The sequence below is a fragment of the Gracilinanus agilis genome, chromosome 1 (assembly GCF_016433145.1).
Source record: "Gracilinanus agilis isolate LMUSP501 chromosome 1, AgileGrace, whole genome shotgun sequence".
Lineage (NCBI taxonomy): Eukaryota > Metazoa > Chordata > Mammalia > Didelphimorphia > Didelphidae > Gracilinanus > Gracilinanus agilis.
In genome coordinates this window covers 511,223,197-511,235,546 of record NC_058130.1, presented here as the reverse complement: position 1 = coordinate 511,235,546, position 12,350 = coordinate 511,223,197, and the positions used below count along the sequence as shown (strand labels likewise).

General features: G+C 34.8%; 1 protein-coding gene across 1 annotated transcript; it reads right to left on the bottom strand.

Annotated features, from left to right (window-relative positions):
* Nucleotides 1-651: 651 nt before the first annotated feature.
* Nucleotides 652-10,589, bottom strand: LOC123231699 (cytochrome P450 7A1). Its single transcript, XM_044657997.1, has 6 exons — nucleotides 10,510-10,589; nucleotides 7,780-8,020; nucleotides 4,754-5,340; nucleotides 3,035-3,165; nucleotides 1,724-1,899; nucleotides 652-1,073 (listed from the first exon to the last, which is right to left on the bottom strand). Exons 1-6 carry the CDS (start codon nucleotides 10,587-10,589, stop codon nucleotides 774-776), a joined length of 1,515 nt encoding a protein of 504 aa, XP_044513932.1. The 3' UTR covers nucleotides 652-773.
* Between the last annotated feature and the right edge of the window lie 1,761 nt (nucleotides 10,590-12,350).

Genomic DNA, 12,350 nt, shown 5'->3' with positions numbered 1-12,350 from the left:
TGACATTGGAAAACTGGAAAATTTAACATAGGAAAATCATCTAGGATTCAAAAACAGTTGAAAAATATTCCCTTACTTAGCATTAAATTAACCTGAGTTGTTAAAGCTTCATAACACCACTCTCACAGGTGAAGAAGCCACCAAGTGTGCCAGAGTGGTCCAGTTCACTAAAACGTGAATTGCTTTTCATGTTGTTGTTTATTTTTCTAAATAAAAGTTGGCTGCTTTTTATAAAAATAAAAAGGAATTTCCTTAGGAAAAAAAAATCCTCAACCAACTGCAACCCTTCCCTCTTGGAAAAATACCAATTTCCTATCCTTCCTCTCCCTCTTCTCCCCTAGAATAAAATGTAGGCTTTTGTTGAAAGAATAATTTTAAAATAATTTTAAACTGTTCTTTGTAGAAGCACAATTCTATATGTTGCCTAAATTATTCCCAAGATATCATACTTTATAAACAAAAGTACTGGTAAATAAAAGCAGAACTACTGACATAACTAAGCCCACTTGGTAGCACAGATTTAAAACTAGAAGAAAACTTCAAAATCATTTAGTGCAATACCCCTTCCCCATTTTTCAAATGAGGAAACTGAGTCCCAGAGTGATTAAGTTGCTGATGGTCAACCAAGCAGTAACAGCTGAGGCTCAACTATAGATTCGATTCCAAGTGTTCTTTCTTTATAGCCTTCCATCAGGCTTGCTGGAGGTGTTGACTTTCTTTGGACATAAAACATAACCCAGTGTTCCTTTCTTCTCTCAATAACATTTTCACATTCAAAGGTGTTTTAGTCTATATTTAAACTCGATATCATTTGTTGGTGGTAAAATGCCCAAACCTACACGAGACTGGTCTAAAGGAGGGCATTTAACTTGACTGTCAACAAGCTGTATTTCAAAGTAGGAAAGCATCAGAATCAAAAATTGCTTGATTTCAGAGACAGCAAACAATCTTCCAGGACACATTGTCAGTCCCGATCCAAAGGGCATATAATAATATTTTAATTTGATGCCATTGCAATAGAAGCTGTTCTTTGGTTTTCCATTTTCATCAAGGTAACGGTCGTATTTGAAAGTCTGAAATCACAATAGAGAAAAAAAATAACTCAAGAACTACTTTGAAATAACTTTAGATTATCTTTAATTATACTTTCTTGGCCTTAATTTTAAGGTTGTGAATTGTTTATCTTTTATTTCCCCCTAGTAATTTAGTTATTTAAGAATTTTACAAGCGAGTTGAATTTATCCAAGACCAAGGGACACATGAGAAAAAAAATAAATAATAAAGACCTTTTAGTTTCTACTTTGTTTTGTCCTTTTCTAGAAGACTGGCCTGAATTGAATTGAATTGAATTGAATTGAATTAGGAGTCAAGATCATGATCAGAAACCAGATGATACTATTGTAATAGAAAGATATTGGGAATCTAAATGAAAGGTAAAGTGCAAGATTAATATTTCCCATTTCTGGATTGTTTTAAGGAGAAAATGAAGAGGTGTCAGTCTTGTCACCAATACTACACCTATGATGAAGTTGTATTTATTTGCAAGATGCTAAATTTCAGGTAAAAAATTAGAAAAAAATCATCGAAATGTTTCCACATATTCAAAATTTTAGCATCACGCAAATCAAATATCCTAAAGAAACTCCTATGAAATGGTATATTCTCAATTTATTTTTGCCAAGTATCCATATTTGATAAGTGGCTTTGATGAAAACCTACTTACCAAGGGATCAGGGTAGATTTCTGGATCTAAGTGCAGCAGCTGGGGATAAAGAGCTATTATGTCATCTTTTCGGATATTGTAGGAGCCCTCCTCTAAATGCAAAGTGAAATCCTCCTTGGCAGGTCGGATGTTCAAAGATGCACTAGAAAGTCGTAAAGCCTCCTTGATTATGCTGTCTATACAATAAAGAAAAAACAAATATTTGAAGAAGTTACAAAGTATAATCATCTCATATAATACTTAACTCAGTTTACTCATCTATAAAATAAAGGGATTAGACTAGATAACTTTTAAGGTCCCTTCCAACTATGCTTCTACAATGTTATGAAATATTTATTTAGCTCCCACTGTCTGCAAATTCATAAGAAAATAGACAAAATAAAAAGCAGATAAGCATATAAGTGTCAGGTTAAACACAGAATATGACAAGATAGATAAGCTTTTCCTCAGATTTTTCTGACTCCTTTTTGTTGTTACTCTGTTACTGATTATTGTACAACATCATTTGGATGGATTTTTGAATCTGAAAATAAGGCCCAATGTGATCTTTTGATCTTTAAAGACACAATTCCAAAGAGTTAAGGAGAATTTGGACTCCATATTCCTATGAAATAATACTACATGGCTGCATGTACATTATACCAAACATCTGGATAAGAAAATTAAAATTCAGTCAATCATTTGTGAATGTTTGTAACTATCCAGATGTTTGGCACTGGGTAAAGAAATAAACTAAACTTTTCCATTTTTATACAGATGGATATTTTGGCATGTATTAACTAAAGCTTGAACCATTAATATGTTTCAGGTTTTATCAATTGATATTTGGAGTCACATAGGAATTCTTCCTGCCTAAAGAACAAAACAAAAGAAGTAAAAAAGAATGGGTGTTGAATAACTAAAGACTGTCATAGATTAAGCAAAAAAAGTAAATTCTGAGGAAGAAATAGGTAGCACAGTAAGTAGAGCACCAGATCTGGAGTTCAAATCTGGTCTCAGATAATCTATGACCCTAGGCAAGTCATTTAACTCCATTTGCCTAGCCCTTGCTGTTTTTCACTCTTAGAATTGGTACCAGAGGACAGAAAGTAAGGATTGATTTTTTTTAAGTCCTGATAAGTAAGACAGATAATGCCTTGCTCTCATTTTATCTTTTGGATATATTTTGATTTTTTTTGGTTGAAAATCAAAGAACTTGTCTTTTGAAGAATTTTTCTTATTGTTATATTATTGTCTACTTCATGGAACTGACTGAAGTGGAAAATGAAGCATTGGGCAAGCATTCTGTGGCAATACAAGTAGAGAACATACCTAGTACTGGCATATCATTTAGCTGCATTTGACTCAAGCTTATAGGTTTGCCTTCAAAGCTAATTTTTTGGCCAGATTTTTCTAAAGTTTTTCTGACTTCTTCAGTAGCTGTCTTCATTGCTTCTGAACTCCTGTTAAAAGCCAAAAGAAAGAAAGATACACAGAATATTAGTTTTTATTATACCAAATATTTTGTAGATTTAAATTGAGTTTTTTCCCTTCTTTTAAATACTTGGTCAAAGCTAACGAATCTTAGGAAAGCATGGAATATTCCAATTTAGTTTTCACTGACTAAAAGTAAATTTGTGACTAGCTATGCTTATAGTAAATGTGTAATATACTATTATCACTGAAAAGCACTGAATCTTATAAGTGAAGAGGAGAAGCATAGGAAAAAGGCTCACGAGATTAAAAAAGTAAACAAGTAAGACTGAACTAGATGAACTTTAAATTTCTATTTTTTTCTCTCATTTTAGAAATCTATAAGAATAAAAATAGCAGGTATTCTAATAGTATTTTAAGAATTGTAACACACTTTCTACAAATTATCTCAATTGACTCTCCCAACCATCCTGAAATAGGAACTACTGTACTATTATTATTGTTGTCATTTTAAAAATGAGGAAATCGAATCTTAGAGATGTTAATGATTTGCCTGTGAAGTGTTTAAGGAAAGATTTAAATATATCTTGCTAGCTCCATGTCCAGAATTCAATCCACTATGCTTCACTGCTTCTCAAAATCTATAATTCCGTTATTTCATTCAAAATGGGAATTTTTCTGTGCCACAAAATTATTATTATGTAGCACTCCAAATTGCCAAGTGATAATTAGCACATAAAAGTTCTCATGAGGGTTTGTTTTATGCACCAGTGTCATGTCAAGAGATTATGTACTATAAAATAGAAATTAGGTGGTAGGAAATATTTAGCTGAAGAATGTTGGCTATATCTTGGCTGTAGGGTTATAATTTAACTGGAGCATGATCAAGAACAAAGAGCAATGGATTTGGAGTCAAGAATAGTGGGCAAAAGCTTCACTTTGGCACTCAGTAGCCATGTATCATAAGTCACTTAATTTTTCAGTCTGTTTTCTCTGTCTTAATATGGAGACAATGTAATATGAAGTCTATTGTCAAGAAAGTACTCTGAGAATTTCAAAGAGCCATATAAATGTAAGCTGTTATTTGTTAATTATACAATATTTGTTCTGTGACTTTACTGAGAAGTCATTTCTCTTCATCATTCGGACACTGAATATTTTCAAATTTGGACATTGAGTATTTTCATAATATAAGTGATTTTCATTATTTAGGAAAGTTCATTCAATTTCCTTGACTAGTATGCAATTACATATATGAAAGTCTATGATGAATATATTTTCATATAGAGAAAAAGATTGATTTTTGTTTCTATAAGATTAACCAAAGGATTTTGATTGACCTAGAGTTATGATAACTACCAGAATGAGTGATAAGATCATAATAAATATTTGGGGAAAAAGTGAAAGCCCATGAGAATGAGACATGACCCTAGCAAATGTCACTGCTCCGTATACAATGAAACAGTTAATATTTTTGGCTGCTGCTGTAGAATATGTCACCGTCTTAATGTAGGGATTCCTATTTAGTTTATGACTTTCACTCTCTGACTGATGACAGGCTAGCTTTGGAAAAGGTCAATTTCTTTCTTTCTTTCTGTTCCAATGATGTTAGCTTACCTAATTGTGTGAAATAAGCACCAGAAAGTGGCAGGGAGTGTATTAGCTTGTGCTGCCCAAAGTAAAGCCAGGTGGGTTTTTGCCTTCTCCATGTCATCAAAGGTCGAGAGAGTATCATTCAGGAGCATGCGGGTTGTGATCAGCTCTGAGATATTATCTCTCTTCTCTAGATTTTCATGTTTCAGGGCTTCTGCCAATTTCTCCCTTGCATTGTGGGCATTCTTAAACACGTGGATTGGAAGCCCTGCTACCAAGGCTGGGAAGATCTTGTCAAATTGCTTGAAGTTATCAAGTTTGTTTAGGATGGATGTTCTCTGTGCTTCTTGCCTTGTGAGATCTTTGCCAAAGAGAGTCAAATAGCCAGCCTCAAACATCACTTTGTAGCAGAAGGAGTACATGCCCTCTGTCACCCAGCTGTCAGGATTTGTTTTGGAAAGAACTGGTGGCCTCATGACATACTGGAGATTTTCCATCATGGCTTCACTGAGGGAATTCAAGGCATCACCTTGCAAGGTTCTAATGAAAGTCTCGTGTACATTTTCAGTAGTATTCCCATCACTGGGATCAATGCTTCTGTGCCCAAATGCCTGTCATCAAAGAAAATATGTGTGAAAAAATGAAAGCCTAACAAAATACCAGTGAATAAATTAAAACAGAAATGAAAGCCAAGAAAATTTGGTAAAGAAAAGCATAGTTTCAAAGATTTAAAATATCTTGAAGATGGGAAATTAAATGTCTTTACATTAAGAATCGCCCCAAACTCTGCGGTCAAATAGATTCTATTATGAAAGTAAATTATTTCATGATGAACATGCAAGGTTATTTGGGAATTGCTACTAGAATTTGTAAGTTATAATTTTGATTAGAATTTACAAATAACTGTTCAAAAGACATTACCTTTACAACTTTATTTCCTAGACTTTCTACAACTTGTTCTGCTACAGCAATACTGCTCTCCTTACTACTTCTTAGGCATGCTTTATGTTGGTGTCCTTGATGTTGGTGTGTTTCCTATTTCCTTGGATACCATCCCTAAGCCACTCTACTTATTTTTCTCAGCTGCTATTCTTCATTTCTATTCCCATCTTGCCAAATTGCTTTGTATTTGCTGTGCTATATTTTGCATTTACTTAGCTGTATTCCTCCCAGCAGAATATAAGAGGGCCCAGTCATTTTTATCTGTGTCCTCACCACCTAAGACAGTGCCTGGGACATTAAAGGGTACTTTTAGATGTAGAATTGATTCCAGCTTTGCATCCTCAAAGTAAAACTCTTTGAAACATTTGGGACTTGGCATACACTGCTTTCTATTGATAGTTACGCTCTGTGTGGATATGTCTTCTGTCCTCAATTAGATTTAAAGCTCCTCAAAGGCAGGAATGCTTCTTTATATCTTCGATAGCACCTAAGTGCTATGTACATAGACACTCAGGAAACTTGCATTTAAGGTTTTTCTTTAAACTAGCATTCAGGTATCATAGAGGTAAAACAATTAGTTGAATTTTTTTTTTTTTTTTGCCTTTTGGTGTAAGATAATTTACCTTCAACAAAATGAGTTTATACCATGTTTTTTGACTAGGTGAGGCTTGCTCCCTTATTAATCAGCAGCATTTTATTGTAGAAAGGCATCAAATCCATAACCAAAAGATCTATGTTGGAATTTATACTCTGAGGAAGATGGTGATACAATGGACCAAGCACTGGTTCTGGAGTAAGTGAAAACTGAGTTCAAATGTGTGATATCCCACATTTCCTAGTTGTGTGACCCCTGTATAAATCACTTAACCACCTACTGCCTCAGCTTTCTCATCTGTAAAATGATAATGATAAAAAATAGCGCCTAACTCCCCAAGTTTGCTATGAGGACCAAATAAGTTAATATTTATAAAGTACTTCACAAATCCCAAAAATCTATTAAACACATATTGTTATAACCTATGACACTGGATTCACAATCTCTCTGACCTTTAGATTTCTCATTTATAAAATGGGTACGTGCTTTATACAGCCTTTTAGTACTATAAAAATGTGAAATATGATTAGTGGATTATGTCATATAATTCATCGTCTCAGTATTAGCGTGTCAAAAGAACTTAAGAATAATAACACCGTAACACAGACATGACATAAAAACCTTTGCAAGTCAAGGAAAAATCTATAAAAATCATTTAGTACATGAAGGTATGAAAAAGTTAAGGTATATATTAATGGAGAGAATACCCACATTAGCAAAATCAAAGGATCAGTATCAGAGCAATAAATCAGTGGTATGATTAAGAAGGGATAGAATTACTTCTGCTTTGAAGCTAAAAAATTAATTGTAAAATCAAGGAATTAGAAAACATTTTAGAAATATTTTAAAATATGATAGTTCATTGATTTAAAAGATTTCATCAATGAGATTATTCCTTATATCCAATAGATGGCAACTCCTCATAAATGGATTTTAAGCTCTGTAATAAAGTTTTCAAAGCCATTTACAAACAAGATTACATTTGAGTATCTGTCTATGTAGGTAGGTACTAGAGATATTTTTATCCCTCATTTTACAGATGAGTAAACTGAGGTTGAGAAGCATTAAATGACTTGACTATTGTCATATATCCAGTAAGTGTCAGAAGGGAAGGCTGTATACAGATCTTCCTGATTCCTAGTCAAGCATTCTATCCATTGTACCATCTTTGTTAACCACTAAAACAAAACAAAAAAAAATGTCACCACTGTTAAGTAGTCTACTTGTGAGAAGCCTCTCCAAATTTAACTAGGTTGACCCTCAGATTATGGGAATTCATTCTGCTGTCAGGCCTCTCTTCAAACACTTTCTAGTTTGATGGTCCTTGCTAGAGCTTCTACTTTGCTGATATAACCTTTAAGAACTCAGAGTCCTCAGGATGCTAGCATGAAACCTAAGAGGAGGATCTTAGTAATTAAGCATAGCATAACAGTCAGACAGACAAATGGACATACAAAGGGAATAATGCAATGGAAAGCTAAATCAATTTAAGTTGTTGGGTTTTTTTAAATACCTTTGCAGAGGCAGCAAGGTTAAATTTTTTTGAGTCGAAGTATTTTCCATGCCGCATTACTGTAGTGTATGAAAAAGGATTGGTAATAAAATGCACATATTTTCCCATTAGTTTGCATGTAAATATGTGACCGTATTTTCTTTTATTTGTCCTGAGAAATTCAAGTGGATTGGCTCCAAACTGCAGAGCACAGCCTACATATGGAATTAGCCCATTTTCCAGAGGTGGCTCTCCTATCCGCCTGCAAGAGAAAAATACATATAAGAAATGTTGAACATGGACAGTTAGATTTGGGCCCTCATTTTTCAGTTTCCATAAAGCTCAGTATAGACTACCAAAAGATCTATCTGGAGACCTTTATGTAAATAAGGCATTGTTGTTTTAGCAAATAAAATTTGATCTATTTGACCCAGCATGGAGCATATGCATTCTCTGAGTGACCTCATCAACTTATTTGGGTTTAATTATCATTTCTGCGTTGACTGCCAGATCTGGGTATCCAGCCCCACTCTCTCCTCTGACACTAATCTTGCCTTACCAATTGACAGTTAAACATTTAAGGCAACTAGGTGTTGCAGTGGATAGAATGCCTGGCCTGGAGTCAGGAAGACTCATCTTTATAAGTTAAATCTGCCCTCAGACAATTCCTAGCTGTGTGACCCTGGGCAAGTCACTGAACCCTGTTTGCCTCAATTTCCTCATCTATAAAATGACCTGGAGAAGGAAATGGCAAAACACACCAGTATCTTTCCCAAAACCCCAAATGGGGTCATGAAGAGTCGGACACTACTGAAAACACTGAACAACAACATCATACATTTTGGACTTGATGTTCTGGAGATAAAGTTGAACTGGTTATTATTCCCCCAATTCCAATCCAGTTTTCTCCCAAACTTCCCTGTTTCTATCAAAGGTACCACCATTTTTCTACGTTTCCAGATTTGTAACCTTAGCATCTTCCTCTACTCCTCACTCTGCCTCATCCTACACATCCAATCAGTTGCTAAATCTTACTGTCTCTACCTCCACGACGTGTCTTACATTTTACCCCTTGTCTCTACTCACACAGCTACCTATTTATTTCAGACTTTCACTACTTCTTACATAGATTGTTATGATAGCCTTCTAAGTTTCTTCTCACTTGTCTATCCTGTACACTACTGGCAAAGTATTTCCTTAAATATAGATCTGACATGTACACATACATAGGTACACGTCTACTCAATCACTTCCAATGGCTTCCTGTTACCTGTAGAATCAGATATAAGCTCCTTTGTTTAGTTTTTTAAAGCTGCCATGACCTTGCTGAAATCTCTCAAGTCTCAGGGTACCTTCCTCTCCCATCTGTACTCTGTGAACCAGTCAAGATAATCTTCTCTCTATTCCTCACCCACCCACAGCACTTCATCTCTATCTCTATGCTCCATCTCCATTTCTATTCCTTTGGACTAGTTGTTCCCTGAGCCTGGAATGAACTTTCTCCTCACTTCTAGATCAGAGAATCCCTCTATTCCTTCACTCCACACCTCAAATACCACATTCTTTAAGAAGCCCTTTCCTGATCCCCTCAACTGCTAGTACCCTCCATCCCAAACTACCTTGTACTCAACTACTTTGTAGCTATCTCTGTTTATTCTTTATACTTATTCATATCCTATGACTGCTAGATCGATATCTCCTTTATGGTTAATGATTGTATCTTTTATTGTATTTATCACCTAGCACATAATAGTCATTTAATAAATACTTATTAATCAATTGATTGTCATACTATAGTCATGACTATAAAGGGAAGAAAACCTTCACTCTTTGATTTTACTTTCCACCATTTCCACCAGAACCCAGTCAAACTGCCATCATATTATTGGTTTCTTATCACCAAAAGAAACCCTGGAATAAAAAACTAACATCCTGTGAGGTTCCATCCAATGCAGTTCATATATATGTAAATTATGTATAAATATGACTGTACATGTGGGTCCACAACCCAGACCTGTCATTTTGTCAGAGAAGTGTAGAGATCTACTGCCACTGTGAAAACCCCTCGACCAGTTCAGATCAGTAGATAAACTATAATTTGTTCGCCTCAGAGAGTTGCCTGGGGACTGAGAGGGCAAATAGCCTGGCCCCACATCATATAGCTAGTCTGTGTTAGTTGCAAGACTTGAACCCACATCTTTTAAAAAAAAAACATTACCTTCCATCCTAGAATCAGTACTATTTTTGGTTCCAAGGCAAAAGAGCATCAATGAGAGTTAAATGACTTGCCAAGAAGTGTCTAAAGCCATATTTAAACGCAGGATTTCCAATCTCTAGACTTGGCTCTCTTTCTACCTAGCTGCCCCCAAACCCACATCTTCCTGACTCTAATGTTGTTTCATTATCCACTCTACCATCCCGATTTCACATGTCCTTATATACCTATGTGGGTATTCTTGTTATTTTGAATTTTTATTAACCTTTTCTTTTTTCATCACCAGCACTGAACATATATGTTACTAAAATAAAATAAAATTCTCATCTTATAAAAATCATTAAAAAAAAAAGATTGTGAAGATAGCCCAGAGAAAATCTGTGGCTTTAAAGATGCTACCAAAAAGACCTTTAAAAACGAACAAAGCTAGAAGCCACTACGATGTCTAAGCAGAAAAAAGTAAACATGACATAATATCAAGTATAAATAAGTCTCAAATGAAATAAACTCTAACGTAAAAGTAAGACATTGCTTACCTCCTCCTTATTCCAATAATAAGCCACAAGCAACAGCATATTGCCACAACAATGCCCCAGATCAAAGAAATCGTCAACATTTTGTAATCTTATCGGGAACTTCTGAGTAGCTGGAGAACTTGTGTTCAAATGAGTAAGGAGATGTTGAATATAGACCTCAGCATGAGTTTTTATATACAGGAGAACACAGATTCATTAACCTGAACTTAAATGGCCAAAACAAACATTTATCCCTTGTTCTATCGGGACCCAAAAAAAAAGTAATATCTGTTGGACAGTTACAAGAGTGGCCTTGAACTAAGTCCATAGGTATCAGGAGAGGTTCCAAAACAATCAAAGAGCTGTAATACTTGATAAATTGAAGGTCTCTCAGACTTGGCCCATCTCCTAAGTTTAGCCACTGTAATTAACAACAAAAATTTAGCAATAAATGCAAATAGAGTGAATAATACTTTTTTTAGGTTGAAATATATTCACCAGAGATATAGAATGTAACACTTGGAGTAGGATATGTTATAAATTATTTGGCAGCCTGATGCATTCAATCCTCTGAATTTCTAAGAAAGAAATTACATGATTGACTAGAGGAAGATTTAGTGGTCAAGTTCAAAGAAAAGAGAACCAAGGAAAATGTTGCTATAGTTTCATGACCTGTTTTTTTCTCCTTAATTTCTATAATCACATTTTACTAAGTTTCACACAAATATTTTGCTTTTGTTTTGGTGATAATTGAAATACTTTAAATAACAAAGCACGGTTAACTCCTTTTTAATTGGAATCTTTCTAAAATGAATCCCATACTTCCCAGACTAAAGGATATTTCAAAGTTTCAAAGGACCTTTTATTTTATAAACATGAGTCAAACTCCTACTAACACAGAATTTGTGGTAGACAATTTCATGAATTGCCATGGCCAAACATAGTCATTCCCTATAACCTAAACTGTTATTGATGAATCCTTCAGAACTTACCTTTTTTGGGAGTGACTCAGAATCATTACTAGAATCATTAATCCGTATATACTCAAATGTTCGATTGAATCTATGATCTTCTTGATTTAGGAGTTCTCTACAACACTGCCAGTTTTAAACCCATCTATGCCTGACTCCATCTTATGAGACTTTAGTCCAGATGCTTCCAACAATTTGACCTAGAGGATCATGGTCTGTGTTTCTGACTTTCCTTTGACATTTCAAGGGCACCAGTGCAGCACTCTGGCTGTTTATTTGTCATTCCTTACCCTTGCCACATAAACAGCCCCATTGTTCTTCCAGTTATACAATTCCTTGATGCTTATCTTTTACTTCCATTCTTCTTCAAATTCCTGTGAATGTGCTAAATGACCACTAAATGACCGATCAAATGCTCCCTCTGGAATCAGGAAGTCCTGAATTCAAATCAGGTTTGTGGTGAGAATAAAATGAGATGATATGTGTAATGCTCTTTGTTAATCTTAAATGCTAAGTAAGTGCTGTTTTGTTGTTGTTCTTGTTGTTGTTGTGTAGCTTGCTTACACCTACCATATGCTTCTCCTTCACTCTCTATTTTTCTTTGGAGACCTTAGTGTTGCATGTCTCACAGTCACAAGACAATGTTAGTAAAATGTTAGCTCTGAAAACATGAGTCTTTGCTTTCATGGGAAAAAATTGTGGTCAGTAAAAGACTTTTACAATTTCTCAATAACAATCCAGTCTGCATGTTGGAATCCAGACAATAGTCATTCTTCATCACTTGGTCTTGGGGCTTGATGTAATCAATACAATATCTTTAGCAAACAAGCATCTGAAGGATCTCACTTTACTTCATCTCACAGGAAACCTTTTTCAATGAATTTTCTGACC

Bases quoted from the DNA above. Each gene is read 5' to 3' on its own strand.
- LOC123231699 (XM_044657997.1), bottom strand. From the start codon at position 10,589: ATGTTGACGATTTCTTTGATCTGGGGCATTGTTGTGGCAATATGCTGT. The intron at 5,341-7,779 runs GTATTTAAAAAA...CTTTGATGACAG, and splicing joins ACCTTGCTGCCTCTGCAAAG to GCATTTGGGCACAGAAGCAT. The intron at 3,166-4,753 runs GTAAGCTAACAT...GGCTTTTAACAG, and splicing joins TGCTTATTTCACACAATTAG to GAGTTCAGAAGCAATGAAGA.